Below are 21610 nucleotides of genomic sequence, written 5' to 3' on the forward strand. Positions count from 1 at the left end.
ATTACTGTTCCTTTTAAAATAAATCTGGTTTTTTTTTTCTGTGCCCCCAGTGTTCTAATTCTATAGGCAAACAAAAACATTTTGTTCTGTATCTCCTAGCAGACCTTTGAAAACTGCTGAATTAGGCATTTTTTAGAAAATAAAAGCTTTATTTTTGGGCCTGTTATAATTATTTTAATACCTAATATAACTTTTTTTTCTTTTAAAAAGAAATACTCAGGTGGGTTCTTTTCTTTAAAAGCAGATAAATCCAGACTAGAGAAGCGGTTCTCTTGAAGCCTGTTAAAAGAGACAGAAACTTTTGCAAAAATGCCATAATTGGGAATTTGATTTCTAGCCAGATATTATTCTAAATTGGTGGGAAGGAATTCTGATTAGTTATGGATTTCTTTTTTAAATTCTTAGTGTCTGTAAATAAAATTACATTAATTGGATGTACATGGGCTTTTGAGAAGGTTTTAAGAAGGGTTCATCCCTTCCTACTGCTTCTTTCACCAAATTGCTTTCCCAATTCTTAATTCCTAGTAGATAAAGTGAGAATTGTTGGTTTTCCTGTAAGTGGAGGTAATACTCTGTATTAAAAATTCAAACATGTAATTTTGTCAATATGCGTTCAAGACTAGAAATAGAAAGATATTTTCTATGCAAATGTTTCTCCACTCTGTTATTGTTTTAATTCTGCTTCCCAGTCCTTAATAATTCATAGTAGTTCTAGTGTTTCTCTTCCAAAGCTGTCTCTGTAAATTTTTACAAGCAACCTACTCTATTCATAGCTTCATTTGCCAAGCCATTTCTTCTGATTTTAGCTCATTTCTGAAATCCATCTCTCCTCTATTTTACTTCATTTAACTAGATCAACAAAATCTATCAATTTATCAGCTTCTGCATTGGATCACAAAGTAGAACACCTTGAGACACTCTCTGTTACTGATTTGTGTTTGGACTGTTCAGTGCTTATGGGCTTTTCTAGCTACAGAACTTTGACACAGGAATTAATGTATTGCACGCTCTACAGTAACAAACCATGGTTTGATGACTGACAGGCAGTACAGAACACCAAAGAAATTGGCTTCTAATAATGTATTAATCTTTTTGAATGCGGATTCTGTTCAACTGAATTCAGGACTTTTCCACTGAGTTGAAATCACACCACATTATGTGTAAAACAAGACCCACAATGAACTATTTTCTGTATTCAGATATTCCTGAAAGGTAAATTCCACAAGCAGAAAGAACGGAAAATTGAACAGCTCACTGCTGCTCATTTCTTCCATACGTTTTCACCACCTCTCTGTTAGGCACTGGGGAACCTTCTCAGAACTAACCTACTGTTTACTGCATGAAAATCTAAGGGACATAATGAGAAATTGAGTACTTCTTCTGCTGGAATTATCTTAGACCAGAAAAATTGAGAGCTTTATTCAAACATAACTGGAAAATTGTATGCCAAGGGCTGTAAGATTATTCTTTCTATTTTGTTATTTTTAATAAATTGCTACAGATTTGCATATCTACTTTTTATATTTATTTGGTCATGTCTTAATTAGTGTATTACTTAAAAATTAATAAAATACATGTAGTCATTCCAGATTTTTCTCATTATGACATTTTTTCTGAGAATTTATATAAACATATATATATATATATACATATATGAATATGGTTATATCTCCGTCTGATCACCTGATTTTAAATTGAGCAACAAATACCATTAGATTTGCAGATATCATTTTAGCACGGCTCCTGTCTCTAGCCACTGACATTAGACAACTGTGCTGTCTGGGTTTATGCATGCATATCTAAGAATCCATAATGAATGTTGTTGTTTCTCTCCTTTTTTGTTTTTGCCTTATGTACATTGTCTGAGACGTATTGGGAAGTCTCCATATTCACACTTTAAAGAGTTCACTGTGGCAATTGATCTCAAGTGATAAAGATTGCAAAGATTCTGAAGTTGTAAAGATTCTGAAGAAATAATCTGAAATTATTGCTTTAAAACAAAGCTTCTTTGTGTTCCTCTGGGAAAGAAATAATTTGAAGAGGTCTTGAGAAACTAAAAAGAAATTTTGGTTTATTCCTGGCAACAGTTTCCAGATTCCCAAGATGGCCAATATCCATGTGTGGATGGGCTATCGGAAGACAAGAGAGCAGCTTGAGGACAATTGCCAAACTATAATAATAAAAATGTCCAAAATATTTTATTTAACTGCAGTCAAGATTGGAAGTGGTTTGGAAAAGAAAATTAAAAAAAAACCCCAGCCACCTATCAGAGCCTTCTGTAAAAAGGATAGCAAGTGGATTTGTGTGCTTTTAGGTCTGATAAAAACCAGTATCCAGTAGGGCAATTTATTCTAGCATAGCAAGAGTGTGGTTTGTCAGGATCTCTGGGGAGTCTCTGAACTGAACAGATTTGCCCTGGCAGAACTCCCAAATCAATGACTCTTGCTCTAAAGGGACTTTGCAAGGGTTATTTTAATTCATGATAGAACCTTTGTGGCAGGTGGTTTCTCTACTGGAAGTTTGCCTCTCCTTGTTTCCTGTATGGGAGCATTGCAGCACTCAGTGGACTTCCTGCTTACTCTTTCTTCCAAATTTATTGACTCATCAATTGATGTTCCTTTGGTCACTTCTTTAACCACAAGTGGACACATGTTGTCATACATGGTTTACACTGGTTTAGCTGAAAATTTTGAACACTAATTATAAAAGCATTTAGGAATAAGAAATGAAAAAGGGATTTTATGTATAGTACATAAATCACAGCTGACTTACACCAGGACCTCTCACATTCAAAAGTTACATATATTTCTTTCTGTTTGACACCAAGTAAGCAAGAGAAAAATGAGATACAGGATCCTCTTCAACAAGCTGAATCATAAAATATCCTGATTAGAAGGGACCCACAAGGATCATCAAAGTACAACTTGCTTGGAAATAACTGACTCAAAGCACAGGAATTAGGTCCATGAGAGCGGGGGTCCCAGCACTTGTTCTTCCTGCACAGTCGAAAGTTCTGTCAGTCTCAGTGTAAGAATTTGCTTCATGCAGCTCATGATAGAGCACTGCAAAGGCTCTTTGCCTGAAGATAAAATCAAGCACATCTTCCTGTTCAGCAGCTGCCACAGCTTTTGTTCTTTCTAGTGACTTTTTCAGGCTTTTGAAAAATACTGTAATTTATAATCATCCTGTATGACATTATTGCCTAAGGATCAGAGTCAGCTTGGATTTACAAGAGTAAGTCTTGTGGGAATATAAATTAATGTTCTTGTCTTCCCACACATAGTAGGACCTAAGTGATGAGTAGATAGATAAGGAGTCACTGATAAAAGCAGAAATATAATACAAGTAAAATACAAAGCAGTGCATTCCCTAAGTGCCCTTATTCATGTCATTCACAGTTCTTTAATTTTCTCTGAAAATTTGATCTAGTTGTAGCTCAGTGCACAAATAGAAGAGTTTAAAGGGATGGGAAAAAAGACGAACATGGTCCAGTTTTCATTTCCTTGTGATATAAACAGAAATTCTAAAAGTCAGCTAGAAATTTGGAGAATTCTAGAAGTCTCAGCTAGAAATTCGGAGAATTGGATGATGAAAAGCTGAGATCACTAAGAGAACAAAGACATCAACCTTATATTAAGGTAACTACTCTAAATGAGTTACATATATTTAAAGTGTGGAGAGTTTTCTCAAGATGAGAAAGGAGTATTACTGCTGGAGGAGCAGTGGGGAGAGACAAGTTTAGAAGAGATGTCTATCCATGTCACAGAGCAGCAAGCACTAACTCCATGTCAGAATGAAATGTTTGTGTCAAGGCAGGAATTTTATCTTAGTAGCAGATTTTGAACAGAGTGCAGGAGATACCAGAACTAGGAATGTAATTAATACACGATGAATGAGAACTAAAATATGAAGTTTATATGGAGAAATTGAAGCTGGAGGCAAAAGAGAAGAGATTGAGCACTACCAACTTAAAAACATTTCAACCACCCGAAACTGCATGTTTTAATAGTTACAAAGTCAGGAGGAAGTAACCAAATTTCCTCCACTTGTTACAGCACTTTATTTCTTTTATCTTGTGTCCTGAATTGCCACAGGGAAGACTTGCTATTAGCATTAGGATGCTGCAGTCAGTGTTTGTGTGTGTGACTGTGCATGTGATTGTTCATTCCTAGAGAAGAGCATCTTTAAAGAGCTGTCCAAAACCTAAAAGTTTTAACTCTTGTTTGGTAAGGGATGTTTATTTTATCTTTCAGCATTAGTCTTTCTATATGTCCTTTGCCATGGTTAGCAAAGCATTTAGGATGGAAAGTTTCAGTTGAAACTTTTTTCCTAATGTTTTTTGCAAAGGTTTCAAAGTCCCTTTTTAAGACAGTTTTCACATTTCCTTGTTCAAGGAACTAATTTTATTAGGATTTTTGGCTGGTGAAATCCAAAGGCCTTTTCTTCAATTCTCTGTGAATTAACCAGTCTTGAAAACATTGTATTATTTTTGGTATATTTCACATGTTAGATAAATCTCATTGTTATGACAGTGTGTAATCACCTAACATTTTTCAGGCTGTTGCTAGTTAATTTTTCATGATTTTGCTACACATGGTATCCTTTGGCTGAAATAGAATAGATACCTTTCAAAACATTCTTGAATAAAGAGGGCAATAAATGCAATTTCTAATCTCAGAAAGTATCTTGGAATACCCCAACATTTTTTCTTTTGCAAGGAGTAGCAGGAAAACATTTTTTCTCTTCTTTCAATAACACTGCACCTTCTCTTCAGCTATGTGACATAGAAAACAGGATTACATCAGTGTTATGTGAACTTGACAGCAAGGTAGGCTCACACTTGCCCAGGTTAAGCATTTGTTCTCAATCCCACCCAAATACATCACTGAGCAGTTTTGCAAAGGAAAGGGGTGTTCTTGAGCAGTCAGATGCTGTCATGGGAAACACTGTAAAGGAAGAGAGGGACCCTCAGCCAGGGGTTCATTTGAGTCTGCCATCAAGTCAAAGACTTATTTTTCCTAAGAGGAAAAAATTATGTTTTTTTAAAACTTATTTAAACATTATATCAAAGTGGTGCAAATGCATCATAGTGTAATATTTCAGCAAATACATGACTCCTGATTCTTATGAAACTTTAAACTGCACATGGAATTGTTGTCAGTTACATTCTTATATTAATCACTTAAAGATTTTGTTGCTTCAAAAAGACTCCTTTAATTAATACTTTTAGAACTCTAGTGAAAAAGTTACAGTATATGATCACTGCTACCCAGACCATCAATTCTTCAACCTATCTGAAATTAATTATAGTCTCTAAATGCAACTGTTGTCAAGATGGATGAGAAGATCGACTAGAAGTTCTGCATTTTGTAGCAAATTACACGATGGTCCTTATGGGATGGGATTGACAAGAATATATTTTTTCACTTCTAGCCAGTCTGATTGCAAACCTGTCATACTAAAATCCATCATGCTCACATGCCTGGTGTTTTTAATTACAGATTCAAAGAACCCACCACCTTGGTGTTATTAGCACCACACTCTAACCAACTTAGACTGTCACCTCTTGTGTGCCTAGAAGTGGTTTTCAAGATGGAGCTGTGCACACAGTTGTAAAAACTACAAAAGTAGCTGTATCACTCTTAAGGAAACAAGAAAAAATTTGAAATAAACACTGCTCTTACTTTTTTGTTAGTAGGGTGTACTGGATCTAACTACATCAAATAATTTATAGTAAATAACCTCTGTACAAAGGAAATGTAAATGTAAACATAATGTAACGCTTGGTTTTAAGGCTCGTTGCTGAAGTGGAAGGAGTTATAACAATTTCTTCTATTTCTTCTTTATAGTTTTTTTAATGAAGCATTTAATAATGGCACAATTTTTGTTTTCTTTAGATTTTTTGCAAAAGTGAAAAGTAACATCTTCATTATTTTTTTCTGCTCTTCTTTTGTCTTATTAAAAAAAGGTAATTTTTTGAAAGCAGGATACAGATTATCAGTGGAAAGTGGAGCATTTTACCTTAAGACTAGCAGCTTAGCAACTGGAAACTCTTAGTATGCCAGAAAGGTGTGGTGTCTTCTGTGCAAAGACAGTGTGATGTCCAACCAAAATCAGCTTTACCCAAACCACAAACAATTGCAGAAAAATATTAGCAATTTAAGCATGAAATATAAAATTTAACCTCCAGAGAAATCCTGCAGAATTCTGTGGAAAATTTGCTGTTGACTTTGAGAGCAGGCTTAGAAATTACCTATTCCTGACTGACCTGGGTGATAGCTGACTCACTTACTAGTTCAGCAGAACTGAAAAGCATGGGCTGGTTTAATTTCACCATTTTGTGGTAGTTCTCTCTAAATTCCTATAAAACATTCAAAAAGCACATTACAATGACTGCCTGGAGCACTGCAAGTTAATTATTTCCACTCATCTTAATTAGATAATAGTGTGAACACTATGAAGGTATCCTCCTCAGGTTATTCATTAAAAGTATCTCTCTTTGGTCTTTAACTTTCCTAATGAGTATGAAAAGACTTCACAAAATACTGGTGTGCTTGTTAAGGGATGTTACAAAACACACCACACATGTGATGTGGAGGAGACACAGATGCTTCTCCCCCCTGCAGGTGGTACCAGACACCTGGGATCTGCAGCAGCCACTGGCACTGAGCCTCTCACTCACCCTGGAGCCTGCTGTAGGTGTTCCTCAGGACACACCCAGCAGGGTAGCTGGGACTGCCACCCACTGCAGTGAGTGGCACAGAGACCCCCTGGCCCCAGCCAGAGTGACACCACAGACCAGGGACACCTATGTCCCTGCTCTGACTCCCACATACCAGGGACACCTATGTCCCTGCTCTGACTCCAGCTGCTGTCCCTTTGGCAAATGTGAGTGTCTGAGTCCAGCACTGAACATGTTCACATATGGCATTGACACAGTTTAGATAAAAAGCTAAATTTAGAGGTAATGAATATTTGAGAGGTCCCTTTCTTTTTCATTAAAATTTCTTTACTTTTTCATTCAAATTATTATCTCCTCTTCAGCATTTTTGCTCTTTTTTCTTTTTCTCCTTTCTTTACTTTTTCTCTCTTTCATTCCAGCTCATCTCATATCACCCATTTGATTTCAGTCATTCACTTTTGGTAGACTAATTTTTTTTTGTTTTCACTTGCTTTCTCTAGTCTTCTTACAATGGTATTTTTCCTTTTTTGCTTTCATATTTTACAGCACAGGCACTGTGCCATTGGTTTTTAGCCTCCAAGTTAGAATAGATCCATCATTTCAGTTGAAGCATCAGTTTTCCTCCATTGCAAAACTCAATGAATCTCCACTAAACCAGATAAACCCAATCTAGTAATTAGTAGAAATTCAGTCTCTTTAACAGCTTTTCTTTATGGGTCTGTGCTGCTGTTTGTGACCTGCTAAATGCTTGGGGGGGGCCTTTCACTGCCCCTACTGTGTCATCTGGTGCCAGCCCTTCATGCTCTCCACTGACCAGGGACACCACCATAGAGGTGTCCAGAAGTGTCTGCCCAGTGCTAGGGCCCATTTCACTGTTACTCAAGTTTCCACCTTCTTCACTCTTTGTATCCAGAAGCCATCTGCAGTGCATCAGCATCACTTGCCATTTCTCAGCATCACTTGCTATTTCTGTGGCACCAAATTGCTTGTGAAGAGAGAGAATGATCCCTCATCTGTCTTAAAAACCTCTTCCTAATCTAATGTCTTTTCTCTAGATCTCCACAAGATAAGTAACTTTCTGCTGATGTAAATTGTTTTCTGGACATTTGTATGCATTAAAGATACATAAAAACTTCTAATAAACAACAAAAGGGAGAGGGGAAAAGGAAGGAAACTGTACAGTTCAGGGCAGCAGTAAATCTGAGTTATTGTGAATTTTTTCATATGCTCTCATCATCCACTTCAAGTGTGATTTTTCTAGGGAAAAATAGTGATCTGGTATCTTTCTTGTCATAGGGGACCAGCTTAGTTTTACACACACTTAGTGTGTGTGCCGATGTGTTAAGTGGTATTAAATGAATTAAGTCATCTTGACATACTTGTACATTTTCAAGTATTGCACTGAAGAAACTCTCTGCAATTTTCACCTGGAGATGTTTATAACAGTTTCAGGTAGTGTTTACATTGAGCATTTGTATAGAAACTGCTTATAACATAAGCAGTTTTTCAGATTGAAAAACTGCATATATATAATGGAAAGGCATTGATGGAGTGATAAAGCTGTAGTTGGGAAATTTAATGAAGACTGTCAAGAGAAAAGTATGGTCATTTCTCTGCTTTATCACTTTTATACTTTGATGCTTATCTACTCTATTTCTTCTCTCCAGTGATACTACTTAATCCTCTCTTCTTTCATCCTTTTTCCTTTGATAATCCTACAAATGCCAAAGTGTAGTTACTGGTTTTGACAAGATCACTGGCTCTTTGCCCTTCATTTTCAATCAAATCCTGTTGCCTCCAGCCTTCCCAACTGGCTCTGATCTCTAGTGTATTGGTAAAGAAGTGTAACTATCAGTTTCTAATCTGCATCTGCCATTGGAAGACTGATTTATAACAGTATGTACAAGAGAATTTAAAGTGAAGGAGAGCAATCGGACTTTTAAATTAGAGTTCTAAGATATTCCCTAAAATGCTGCCATTCATTTTTTAACTCAGTAGCTTCATGGGTGATCTGATGTGATCTATAGGGTTTTAGTAGTCAATGAAGTTGATAAGGTATATATTGCAATGGAAAATGGGAAGCTAGAGTCAGTAGAGAATCAATAAAATGCATGTGTACAGACAAATGAGATTGTCAGGAATGTTTTTCTGGCTTGACAAAGACTGCTGATGATCTACCACGTAGCCTACTGACAACTCACACAGCTCCTTGGCAGGTGCTACCAAAGAACTGAGGCTGAGACTTATAAATATTTATGTTGTACATAATTTCATTCTATTCCCAAGCTCACTACACAAAAGGCACGTGTACCCTGATTTGTCTCTCTTCCACAAGTCCTGAACTGTGAATATGAAACCTGCACTTCATTTTGTCTCCCCTGCCACTCCATCTGTGACGAACCATTAACAGTTTTGTGAGGGTGCCAGCCCTTAAGGCCCTGAGAGAAATTCCATCATACAGCTGAAATTAAGCGTAAATCATCATGTCAAGAAACCACTTAACGCATTTCCCTTCCAGTTTTCAGAGTCCTTGTCACTTTTGTCTCAAAATTTTGTATTTAAATAAATGATCTGTCCAGCCTAGATTTCAGGTCTTATGCTAAATCTCTTCCAAAAATATCACATACCGAACTAATATAAAACAGATTTTTTCCCCATTTTTTGTGGGAAGGGATATAATCCTGTAGGTGAACAAAATCCAAACTCCTGCTCTGCTGGGACCTTAGCTCTTCTGTTGAGGCATTGGAGGTGGCCCATGGATTGTAAATGCTACTGACTAAAAAGTAGAGTTAGATTTAAACAGGGTGAGCTAACCTGCTGACTTTGCCAGATATAGGAGAGTGACTTTGAGAAGGAAAAAAAGTTAACAGAAATAAAACAGCATGAAGAGAAAGAAGAGCGGGGGGGAAAAAAGAGGTCGTATACATGTGATTTTTGTCCTTCACTAACAGTCAAGGAGAAAATTTTTGGAAGAATTGTTTCTAGTTTTTGAACTTGAAACATGCTCCTGAAAAGGATGATTACCAGCCCCAAAAACCTTTAGAGACTCATATTGTGTATATTTATCACCTAAATCCCATTATAAGACGGCAGCAATGAGGCAGGTGGGTACTTCTTTGAATAGAGAGTATTTGATGAAAGCTGGAAAGGTGAGCATGCCTTTGGGGGCAAGGGCAGGAACAGCAAGGTCTATCTTGTGCACTTAGTGGGTGTTTAAAATAGACATTCTGATTTATCTGCCACTGCTGCAAAAAGTAGCCTACCTACCCTTGCTTTCATGCTGACTACAAAGAATTTTCAAAGGCACCAACCACGCTTAGAAAGGGAGATATTTTGCCTCTGAAAACTCCTTTCTGGATGCTGTTTCCTGGGGTAGTCTGACCTGTCTCTGTAACAACAGGGATATATGTAATATGTACTGTCTTTCTAAAGATGAGATCATACATCTGAAAAAGTAAATACACTGAGTTAAGATAGTCTAAGTGTAGATGTGTATGATTAGAAATATACAGTCATTTATTAATCACTTATAGTTTTTAGCTTTTAAAAATTTATATATTTTTATATTTTTTGATAACCAGCAGTAACAACACTGTGATAAAAAAGTGACTAGGACAGACACATGACAACAACCTGGATGCTTTTGGTCAAGTACAATTTTTAAAAGCAGCAGTTTGGAAGAAGATTGCACTGGCCATAGCACATGTTGCACTCTTGATATTAAACCTTGATTGATAAGTTACAGTTCTCTAGTTTAAGTATCTTACAGTTCTCTAGTTTAAGTATCTCTGCACAGGAGGTTTAAGTCATCGGTGAATTTAACAGTTGCAATTACAGATATAAATCATGCTAAATAGCAGGCACTCCCACAGGGTGCTGTGTGTCCCATGTCTGTGCACAGGTAGCTGTACAGGGCTTCCAAGATGTGAGAATATGTGAGCTGTGCTCCAGTTACAGAACTGTTGATAAAACATGAGTGCCTCTGGGAACAATTGCCCACAATTCCACATAGTGTCATACAGAGATGAGTTCTAGGGCACTCCCACAGTGAATTCTGGGGAAAAAATGTGTCTCACAGTTTAATTTTCATTGCAGGGAAGCAGATTATTAAATCCACGAGCAAGCAGCACCAGTGAACTAACCTTAATTTGAAGAACCTTCACATCTAGCCCAGAGGAGTTTGTGCCTTACTGGGTTAGGGATTGGAGATATGACATTTCTAGTCAACGTAATATTGAGAGAAAAAAACCCCAAAAAAACAAACAACAAAACCCAAAAATAATCTGCAAAGTTCAGTTTCTCCTGCATATCTGTTTTCAGGCTAAGAATTGCTATTATTCTATTCTAGATGTTTGAAGGAAATAGCATCAGTCCATCATTATCAGTGTGTTGATGCTTCGTAGCTCTTCTTTTCATGACCAGTCATTTTAAGGACTGGTAATAAGTGTTTCCTACAGTGTAAATAATTTTAATCTATTAGATTAACCAGCTTCTTAATGTTCATATTAGAGGTTAAGATTTTTCTTTAACCTGTTCCAAACTGCAAATAGATACAGAATTCACAGAAATTATTAAAATATTTCACCTTCATGATCACCTTTAGTGTTTTGACACAGCATAGGCTCAGTGTGCAGCATGTTTCCTCTGTATTAAGTATTTTTTTATTTTAGCTCATGAAAAATAGCATTGAAAGTTGCAGTACTGATCAGGAGATCATAACAGCAGTAGCTGCAGAATAAACTAACTGCAGCCACTGGGAATGAAAAGCTTCCATGCTGTTTTCTCATACTGTGAGAAGATAAACTAATCCCCTCACCTCTGCCCTGACCATAGTGTCAAATTTTAAATTAGCTGCCAGAAGTGAGTACAGAGCTATACTGTTCTCCTCAGTTACTCACTCCTCTGAAATTACTTTCTCCTATATATATTATTTTGGTTTTGACCTTAATCATATTACTGCAAAGCCCATATGGCTTGCATTGAATTCCATGAGCTTTTTTGTGTTTAAAAGTAGCAAAACTGTCTATATACTCAAGGCTTTTAGCTTCAAACCATTTAGAAATAATACCACCCTTTATGTTTTTTAAAGCATTGTGTACATCATCAGTAATTACATAGGTGTGAACCTATGCAATTATATGTGTATAGTAAATTTTGTATATCTTTACTCAAACAAATAAGATAGCTGTAGATATTTCTGCATCGTGTCTATACTAGAAAAATTCCTAAGAAAAAAATCTTTCAGATGAAAAGATTTCTTTCAAGCTCAGGTAGATACAGTACAGGAATAGTGTGATACAGCAGACACTGCCAGCTGAGACAGCAAGCTACCCATTTAAAGGCTCAGGCTTGGTGCTCAAACTAAAAGTAGGAAGTTTGAGATCCCATCAGATCCCAGACTGCATTTTATTTTATGCATTTATCTGCACTATATTTCTGAGCTGAGCTGATGGTTAGGTGCTACAGGACAAAAGTGTATTCATTCTTATTATTTGTATTAAAAGGTTGAGACATTTCCTGAGATAGTCATTTAGGTCTTTCTGACCTTGTGCTGAAACTGGATTGTTCTGTGTATTCACCAGAGCTGCTGCTCTCTCAGAGGCAGAATTTGTCTGCTGAAAGTTGGTTGGTTTTTTCAGGCTGTGGCTGAGTCATCCCTGGTTTTTCTCATTTCTTTTTAATTTCCTTCAATGTTTTACTCATATACAAACTGATAGTTTTTCCCTTTTATTTACAAAGTTTAATATCCCTAAAGCTTCTTGCTTGCTGTTCCCAAATACAAGCACATACTTAAGATGGCATGGGAACAGTTCTACATCATGTCGCTAACACCAGGATTCAGTGCAATTGCAGCAGAGGGGATAACCAAAGATTATGCTGGTGCCTGTGCCCAGTTGTGTTTTTCATCTCTTGCCCCATCTGTTTTGCACTCTAGCTGTTGTGGCAAGAGCCATCATAGAGCAGTGTTTGTGTTTCCATGCAGGAAGTTGAGATGAAAAGTGCAGGAGCTGCATAATGTGCCAGCCAAGCTCTGCCTCTCTCAGGAACATAAATCAGGTACTGAGCTGTTTTACAGGTGTTAAGTCTGCCATTTGCAGCAAATATCCACCCAGGCAATGCTTGCTCATGTCACCCATTTTTTATAAGATGGTTGGTTTGGCCTCACAGGGAGATACTCCAACAGTTTCCATCACAGTAAATAAGGGTGATGCTGTTCAGCTGCTTTATTGCACATGAACATTAGCTATTCAGCCAAATTAGTCTTTAAAATGAGAGTATAAATAATAGTTATATTTTATATATGTAGAGTGCCAAATACTAAAGGGAAACTGACTACACATCATGGTTGGTATTTTACTACTCAGAAAAGGCAAAAGTACCAGATTGGTTGTCACAATTGCCAAATTCATTATATGGGAAAGCTCAGCCATGGAATTAGAAGTCTGCCAGAAAGGACAACAAAAGATATCTTTGAGATTTCATTTTGGTTTGGTTCTGTTTTCCGTCTTGAAATTCAAAATCAAATAGACTTAAAATTCTTTAAAATATTTTACCCTTAAAATTTTTACATATCTTATTTTACCTTCTGTTGTTTCAAATTAATAATCTGACACTTCTCTGTTAGATGATTCAAGGTGGGTCATAAGACTATTACAAGAGATGCACACAGACAAACAAATCCCCTGTATTGGAGAGATGCAGGAAAGATACAAAGACAAAACAATTTTGTTGTCCTGTTCAAAAATTCTGGTTGCCCTTTGCGATTCATGGTGGCTGCAATCTGTTTGGCCTTTTCCCATCAGGATTCTGCTCTATTGATGAACTCTGCAGCATGTACAGAAATTGTTCTCAAGCCTCTGTTAACAGTCCTGATAATATATTTTTTAGGTTTCCTCTACGCTCAGAACAGTACCAAACGCAGCATTAAAGAGCGACTTATGAAGCTCTTGCCCTGCTCGGCTGCCAAAACGACATCTCCTGTTACTCAAAGCAAGTTTTATTTTTCATTTTTTTCATTTTATTTTATTTTTTTATTTTTAGGTTTGCATGCATCAAAAGGTATACTTTCATTAACTGCTCATTTGAGAGGCGAGATATCTGCTGAAGTAATCATATGGTTTGCTGAGGTTTAAAATCTAGTGATGCACAGATTTGTCTATGCAGAGTAGGATGGCAAGAGACCAGTGCCACAGTCTGCCACACAGGAGCTTGGAAATTGCAGCAGAGGGGATAACCAAAGATTATCACTTTGCACTTATGATCTGCAAGTTAGTTGACAAGTGATTCCAAGGTTAAATTTAATACCTGCTCTCCATGTATTCAAAAACTGGTAACTTTTTGGCATTTTTATGCACGTGACTGTGTGTGCTTGCTATCCAATACACAGGGGGTTACCATCACACCTGGTCTGGGAGGAAAGGATTGGCCCTGCAGGTTTTAAATATGGAACTTCAAACTGTTTAGGGAATGGGAAATTAAGTTGGTGTCTGAGAGAAAAAGAAAGAGTGAGATTGAAAAGAATGTGAATGTGGATATACAGGAAAAGCACACTGATATTATTATACTGAAGGTCTTGATAAAATCTCTCCAGAGTAGGTAATAGATAAATACAGAGGGCCAGCAGGAGTGAGAGAGAGATCAATACATAGATATATATATATTCCTAGATAGAGATTAATTATAGTAATAACACTACAATGTCTTCCTATATAAATTCATTCCTATAGCAGATTTTAAAATATCTCTCTGGATTCAGTTCAATCTAGGTTAATTTGACTGAATTCTAGGCACTAATATGAGCACCTAAAGCCAGAAGCTGAATTGCCCATGTGTTTCCTGTATACTCTTCTCAGCATATCAATCAATCTCAGGTGAAAAAGGCCTGCAAGAGCAGTTCCCTATGTCTAGTGAATCTAGGACAACCAAAGGCAACTCGACTAGAAATACAGGCCCCTACTAATGTCAAGACTTCACAGGTATAGATCTAGGGTTTCTTTATGCTATCCCCCTTCACTGCCTTTCATATGCTCCTCTGTAGAGAAAACTCTGGTGCTTGCTTTCCTCTTAAGTATTTGAGATAAAAAGGGCTAAATTTCCAGATATACACTGAATTATTTATTTCATGGTGTCTTCAGCTGATATGTTTCAATTGAAAATAAGGTATCTTAAAAACTGCAGTTACTGTTGGGGCACTTGTTAATAACTCTTTCTGGATAAGTTACTTTCAGCTGCACGACCTGAACAATATAGCCCTAGACAATAAAAGGAATCAGAGAATCACAGGTTTGCTTGAGTTGGAAGAGAGACCTTTAAAATCATCTAGTCTAGTCCTCCTGCACAAGACCAGGTTGCTCAAAGTCCCATCCAACCTGAACATTTCCAGGGATGAGGAATGGAATAGATAAGGAAATAGAACACAATTAATAGAAAGTTTGATGTGTTTGTTTGAAGTTGCTGGGAGAGTGACACATCCTCGTTCCTTGCACATTTCTATGTAAGCTCTTCATCTGCACAAGTAACCAAATATATTTAGAGTCAGTCTCAGAAACCTTGACCATGTCAAACTTGTATTTTCCTTACTGAAAGTATTCTATAAACCAGGAGAGATGTTGAACTAAAACGAGTATTAAATATTTCCTATTTGAAAACCAAGTGGTAAAAAAGGTGCATTCAATAATTTTCTCTGTAATCTCCTCAATAATTAAGTGCTACATTAGGTAAGAATCTTATATCAAGTGAAAATCTTGAATAAGACTATCATTGTAGATATACACCATTATTATTCCATTTTGACATAATGTGCTATTTCATTTCTGCTAGCATGAAAGAAGCAACATTATAGTATCCTAGGAATGAAAACAGCACCATTTGCAATAACAATCACATGGTGTGAGCTCCTTAGAAATTATCAAGGACATATTTTTTAACAAGTAATTTATTGAAATATACACTGAATATAGCCTGAATATATATTGAATATGGCCTGAATTTGCATTTCTGCCCTTCTATCAATATGTGCTTACAAAGGTTATCCAAAAATGTAAAATCTTGTTTCAGCATTTGTATTGAACATATTTCAGCATTCCTATTGAAAAAAGCATGTAAAACAACACTTTGTGTGCTCTAGTCTAGTAAGTCTAAACTTAAAACTATCATTCCCTAGATATGTGCGTGGGCTAGTACACTGGGTAGGACTACACTCAGTGGTTTTGAAAAATAAAAGCATGCTAAATAGTTATTAAATAGTGAGGGAGGCTATAGTGTGGAGTTTGTGCACAATTTTTTACAGATATATACAGAAGAGTACATTTGCTTTTTGCTATGTTTTTACCATCTTGTTCTTTAATGAATAATGAAAGGTTCAAAACATATCTCCTATGACATTTACATTAAAAAATGTCTTTACTATTTAGCTAAAGAAATCTACTAATTAATTAAATCAGTAAGAATATTTTGTTTAGTACATTAATGAGGGATTGTGAACTTGTTTCTGGTTTTCAGCTGACACAAAATTTCATTTCTGTGAAAAAAAAAGTATTCCTAACTGATCAAGGCTGAATAAAACAAAGAACTGAAATAGTTAATGCCATAGAAATCATTATTTGTTTAGAAATAGATAAAAATAGAAATAGTAAAAATAGATTTTCACACACTTTCCTGCATATTTTAAAGTATAGATTTTTCTTTTCCAGCCTGATATCTAGAACTGTGAAGAAAAAAATTAAAAACCTGCAAATGACTCATGAATGCTAACACATTTTAGTCATCACAGTTGGCTGATTTTAAGGAAATTTATGATGATCTTGCATTTTTATTATTTCTATCTATAAGACACTAGAGAAGTCAAGTGTAAAGAATGGTATACTAAACCTTTTCATTTACATCATCAGCCTATTACAGTCTTCTACATGCTCACTGAATCATTTAAAGGCAATAAAAATATTTACTACTAAGGATATACCAAATTCTGTGTTCAGCACATTGTCTGGCCTTTATCTCTAGCCTCACATTTATTATGTGTATTCATTTAGCTTCCACAAAAGCTTGTAGATGTCTCTCTAGGTAGCCAGATGTTTTACAAATGGGTGCTTAGAGAACTCATTTCAAGTTAAGTCTTTTTCTGTCTAAAAACAAAACTCATTTAAATCCCATGTAACAATTCCAGTATAAAATACAAGTGAGCTTTCAGCAATATTTATTCTCGAGTTGATTTTTTTGCCAATTTAGTCTAAGTACCTAGTGTCGAGTTGTGATTATAAAAAAAAAAATAAAGTCATCTGGATCACACTGAGATGATCCTTGTGAGAAGAGTGCTAACAGCACCATATTTTTCACAAGAGAAAGAACAAAGCCCTAAATTTTGTGAAGATTTTTCCAAATAGTTTATATATTATTAAATATCTCTTTAAAGGTTTTTTATTTTTTGTTTAGCTGAACTGTATCTTCTGATGCCAAATTTCTCCCAAGCAGCTGAAAGCTATTATTTCTGCATTATAGCAGAACAAAAATATATGAAACTGTAGGCATAATACTACTTTAATTGAGTATTCTAATACTGTGTGTTTATGAATATTGAACCAAATAAAACTTTTTTCTAAGAATAAAGAGTCCCAGATTCTAATGAAATAAAATATGTATCTTCAACATTGTAGAAGTGACATTTGGGCATTTGTATTGTTATATTGCTATAGTTCCTATAACTCTTACACTGAAATAAGCCAGTGGTTTCATTAAATTAATCTAGAGTACTAGATAAGTTATGTTTAAGGCTGTCAGTACTTAGAAATGGACACACACAGTTATATATTTGATCACAAGTAACTGTCACTCTACTGTAAGTTCCTTTATCTGTTTCATTCAACTTTCACATTTAAAACTCTACCTAGGAAAAAATGCATTGCTAATTCCCATTAAGTCTACTCTCAGCTGTAAACCTTGAATGAGTATATCTACATTTTTTACTTATCTAAAGGAGAGGTCACTAAAACTTTCATGTTCCCCACTTAGACTGCTCACCCTCAATAATATTTCTCCTAAAAGGTCAGTTGTATGATACTCAAAGTAAGATCTACTGCTGGATGTGCAACATCAATTTCACATGCTTTCCAGAAGACAACTTCACAATAAAAATCCCAGCCTGATACAGTCAATTCACATCCATTATCTAACTGAATGGAAATTTATAGTTTTCTGGAGTAGCTAAAGTTTTATAAAATTGTTTCCTTTGGTCAAAGAGTTGTACAAACAAAAAAGTCATACTGAATGTATCATGCATGCTCTTGCAGGATGTTGGCTTTCCAGTTTGTTGGTATTATTACTCATGAGATAATATGCAGCTACTGGATCATCACTGCTATTCACTATTCTTTGCAGCCACAGAAGCAGATGAGAGACACCCTTTTCCTATGAGTTCAAAATGGACTCATCATTTGTCATTAAAGCTGCAAAAACAAGTCTTTAAGAGAATGTCCTTCCTTCCTTCCTTCCTTCCTTCCTTCCTTCCTTCCTTCCTTCCTTCCTTCCTTCCTTCCTTCCTTCCTTCCTTCCTTCCACCACTTCCGCCACTTCCGCCACTTCCACCATTTCCACCACTTCCGCCACTTCCTTCCCCTGTTCCCTCTTCCTTTCCCTCCCTTCCCTTTCACTCTTTCCTTTTTTCTTCTCTGTCTTTTTGAAAGGGTTAAATATTTTTATTTCCTGTATTTCTTGTTGAGCTTTCCTTCTCTGTCTCTTGTATTCTGCAGACACTGTAGAAGATGAAATGGAAATGGCCACAGTACGACATAGACCTGAAGCTCTTGAACTGCTGGAAGCACAGAGTAAATTCACAAAGAAGGAACTTCAGATCTTATATAGAGGTTTCAAGAATGTAAGCACTTCCTTTTTGAATTTGCAATCTGTTTATGGGACGTGCCACTGCAGTCTCAGCTGTGAAAGAGTGACTAGCAATGCAGCTCATGAGATTCAATAGCTAAATACTTCATATCTGATCAGATGAGGAAACAATCACTGTGAAACAATTGGTCTAAAGTCATTAAACTATTTAATGAACAAAAGATGCAGACAAAATAGAAAGCATCAAGGAGAGAATAATTATAACTTAGCAGGAGAAGTAAGTTATTCTTAATAGAATAAGTATTATTTATATAGTAGGAATTTGTTCAAAGGCAGCTTGAAAATTGCATTGAGGTTGTTTGTCTAAGGATGCAATAATGGAAGAGTCCTGAAAAATTTGGTCAGTAAGAAGAAAGATTTTGATTTTTGTATCATAGGAGCTGTCACAAGAAGTAATTGATTTCAACTGCAATAGATGACTTTTTTATCTGGTGAACAGTTGTAGATAACTTCATCAGTTCTCACTAGTTCTACAGATGTATACACTTCCCTTTCCTAGCAGTAATTGCGATTTTATTTTTTTTTTTCTGAAAATGTGTGATGTAGGGGCAGGTCCAGTGTTTTATTTGGCAGGGATCTCAACTGAGGACCCCAGTACATGGGTGTAGTCTGACTCATTTTCCAGTGTGTACAGCTGCCCTGTAGTGCTGGGCTTGGCTTTGACTTGTGAGGCATGCATGGTTAGTACAGCAAAGAAATAAAACTCAAAAGATGTTAGTAAGTAGTGCTGAACTCTGTTTTCTTAAAAATATACTTTTTCTCTATTTATTTTACTATCCTTTATCTCTTTGGAAAATATGTGGAATGCTGGATGCAGTTAACATTGGGTAGAAAATATTAAAGAAATATTATATTAAAAAATTAATGATAGCAAGTTTTTAATCATCAATGTTTAATTTTAATCTATAATTTCAGCTGTAAGTATAGCAACTGTGCAGATGTCTCCTGCTAATCTGAAGCTAAAGATTAATTTAATTGCATTTATCACCCTGTAGTTTAGCTTTTCTTTCCCCCTTCTTGTTTGTGGCATTTACTACTCAGATGAGTTAATAAAAACACAATGAAGCTCCATTATGGAATCAGAGAGGATATCTTCAATAGGTTGTACAAGAAATGTAAATCTTGCAGTTCTTAGCTCTCCTGCATTCTGTAAAGAAAGCAAGACATGCAAAGGGTTGTTTTAAACACGTATTTTTACCAAAAGCTTAAAATGCAAGCAAGACAGAGTCACTTAATGTGTCCTGCCTATATCAATCTCAGTTCCAGAAAGTATATAATGTTGGCATGTTAGTGATTAACAGTGATTGCTCTTAAAAGCTTTTCATTTCCTCAGGGTTCCAGAGAACATTCCCCTGCTAATGACAATATTCTCCAGGCATTGCAAATCATGATCTAATGTCCCTAATTATCTAAGGCAAAAAGGTACAAAATATAGTGGATAAAATAAGCCTTCTGTCTGTTTCTCAAGAATAATTATTTCTAGAGTTTCAGAAACTAAGAACCTTGATATTTCTTTGCATAAAATGAAGTGTGGAGAATGAGAGAATAGGTTATATGGAAGTATTTTAATTGATACTTTTTCTAGCATTTTCTGAAAAGAGGAATTCCAGCTCTTCATGTGCTTTTCTGTTCCAAGATGTAAGTTCTACTTACATCAAAGGAATGTTGATGGTAAGACACGGTAATACATTTTTATCCATATTTTTCATTTCCTTATCAGTACATGATAATTCAAGACATGCATGTATAATATATCTTTGACTAGATGATAGAGTTAATGAACATGAACTTCAGTGGTTTTGTGTATAATATCATTGCAAAGTTATCAATTATTATCTAAAATGCTGTAAATCATGCCCAGGGATAGTGACTGTTATAAAGAAAAATCAGTTTAAAGTAGTATTCTTTAGCCCAAGCATTAGATTTCAGAAATGGATGATTTCAAGCTTTTTGTTGAGTTGGAGTTTTTTTTATTTCTCATATTAACAGTTTCTACTGCAACATATGGTGCTAGATCACAGTTCTCTAATCACTTCAGAGAACTGGTAGGACAAGTCTGCCTCAGCTCTCTGAGCATCTTGTCTATGCTGATTAGTTCACCTTTCCTCTCACATATCTATCTACCTTTTACTGAATATATCTTGAGTGGCTTTGATCCACAATGGCATTGCAATGTATCCCATGCTCTGTGCCTGGACCATCCCCCCCTTGCAGTGCTCCATCATCCTCTTCTGCCTGCCACAGGCCCCCTGCCTTCTCACATTGTCATCCAGCTTAGTGCTACCCTGCCAATATTTCCAAGCACACATAAGCCTGTGTGCTTCACACATCTGCTGTGTGTACCAGCTTCTCCTGAGTGCCACCCAGCTGGACACTCACTTTGCTTTGTGCGGCATGAGCCAGCAAATGTGTCTGTCTATGCAGAAAAGGCAGTTCTGCTTTAGGTAAGGCACTTCCAGCAGGTCAAGGGAGGCCTGGGAGGCCACATTAGCCCTTCACTCAGCACTGGTGAGGCCACATCTGAAGTGCTGTGGCCAGTTCTGGGCCCTCCAGTAAAACAAAAGTATGGGCATACTGGAGAGAGTCCAGCAAACTGGAGAAGAGAAAGCTCAGCAGGGATTTTATCAGCATGTATAAATATCTGAAGGGAGGGTGTAAAGATGGAGCCAGGCTCTTTTCAGTAGTGCCCAGTGCCAGGACCAGAGGCAGCAGGCACAAAGTGAAACACAGGATGTTCCCTCTGTACATCAGGAAACACTTTTTCACTGTGAGGGTGACTGACCACCAGCCCAGATCGCACACTGGGTTTGTGTCATCTTCCTGCTTGAAGATATCCAAAAGTTACTTCTCTGGACATGGTCCTGGGGATCCTCCTCAGGACATGTGCAGGAGTGTGCAACCAGATATCTCCAGAGATCCCTGCCAACCCCAGCCATTCTCTGAGTCTGTGATATTCTGTTGAATCGTTCCACTAAGAAGGAAGTTATTGAAAAGATTTAATAATGAAAGACACAGGCACACATATTTAACATC

General features: G+C 36.4%; 1 protein-coding gene across 6 annotated transcripts in view; it reads left to right on the top strand.

The window, feature by feature from the left end:
* Positions 1-21610, top strand: part of KCNIP4 (potassium voltage-gated channel interacting protein 4) — a 389223-nt gene that overhangs the window by 330385 nt on the left and 37228 nt on the right. For 3 of the 6 annotated variants that reach the window (XR_009486281.1, XR_009486280.1, XM_059845081.1), the window contains exons 2-3: positions 13571-13672; positions 18427-18551. Coding sequence is in view for 2 of the 6 variants with exons in the window: in XM_059845081.1 (XP_059701064.1) it covers positions 13571-13672; positions 18427-18551 (227 nt within the window). In the remaining 4 variants the exon portion in view is untranslated. The remainder of the gene's footprint in view (positions 1-13570; positions 13673-18426; positions 18552-21610) is intronic. The other 3 variants (XR_009486283.1, XR_009486282.1, XM_059845082.1) reach the window with 1 other exon arrangement.

Source organism: Haemorhous mexicanus, chromosome 4 (assembly GCF_027477595.1).
Source record: "Haemorhous mexicanus isolate bHaeMex1 chromosome 4, bHaeMex1.pri, whole genome shotgun sequence".
Classification (NCBI taxonomy): domain Eukaryota; kingdom Metazoa; phylum Chordata; class Aves; order Passeriformes; family Fringillidae; genus Haemorhous; species Haemorhous mexicanus.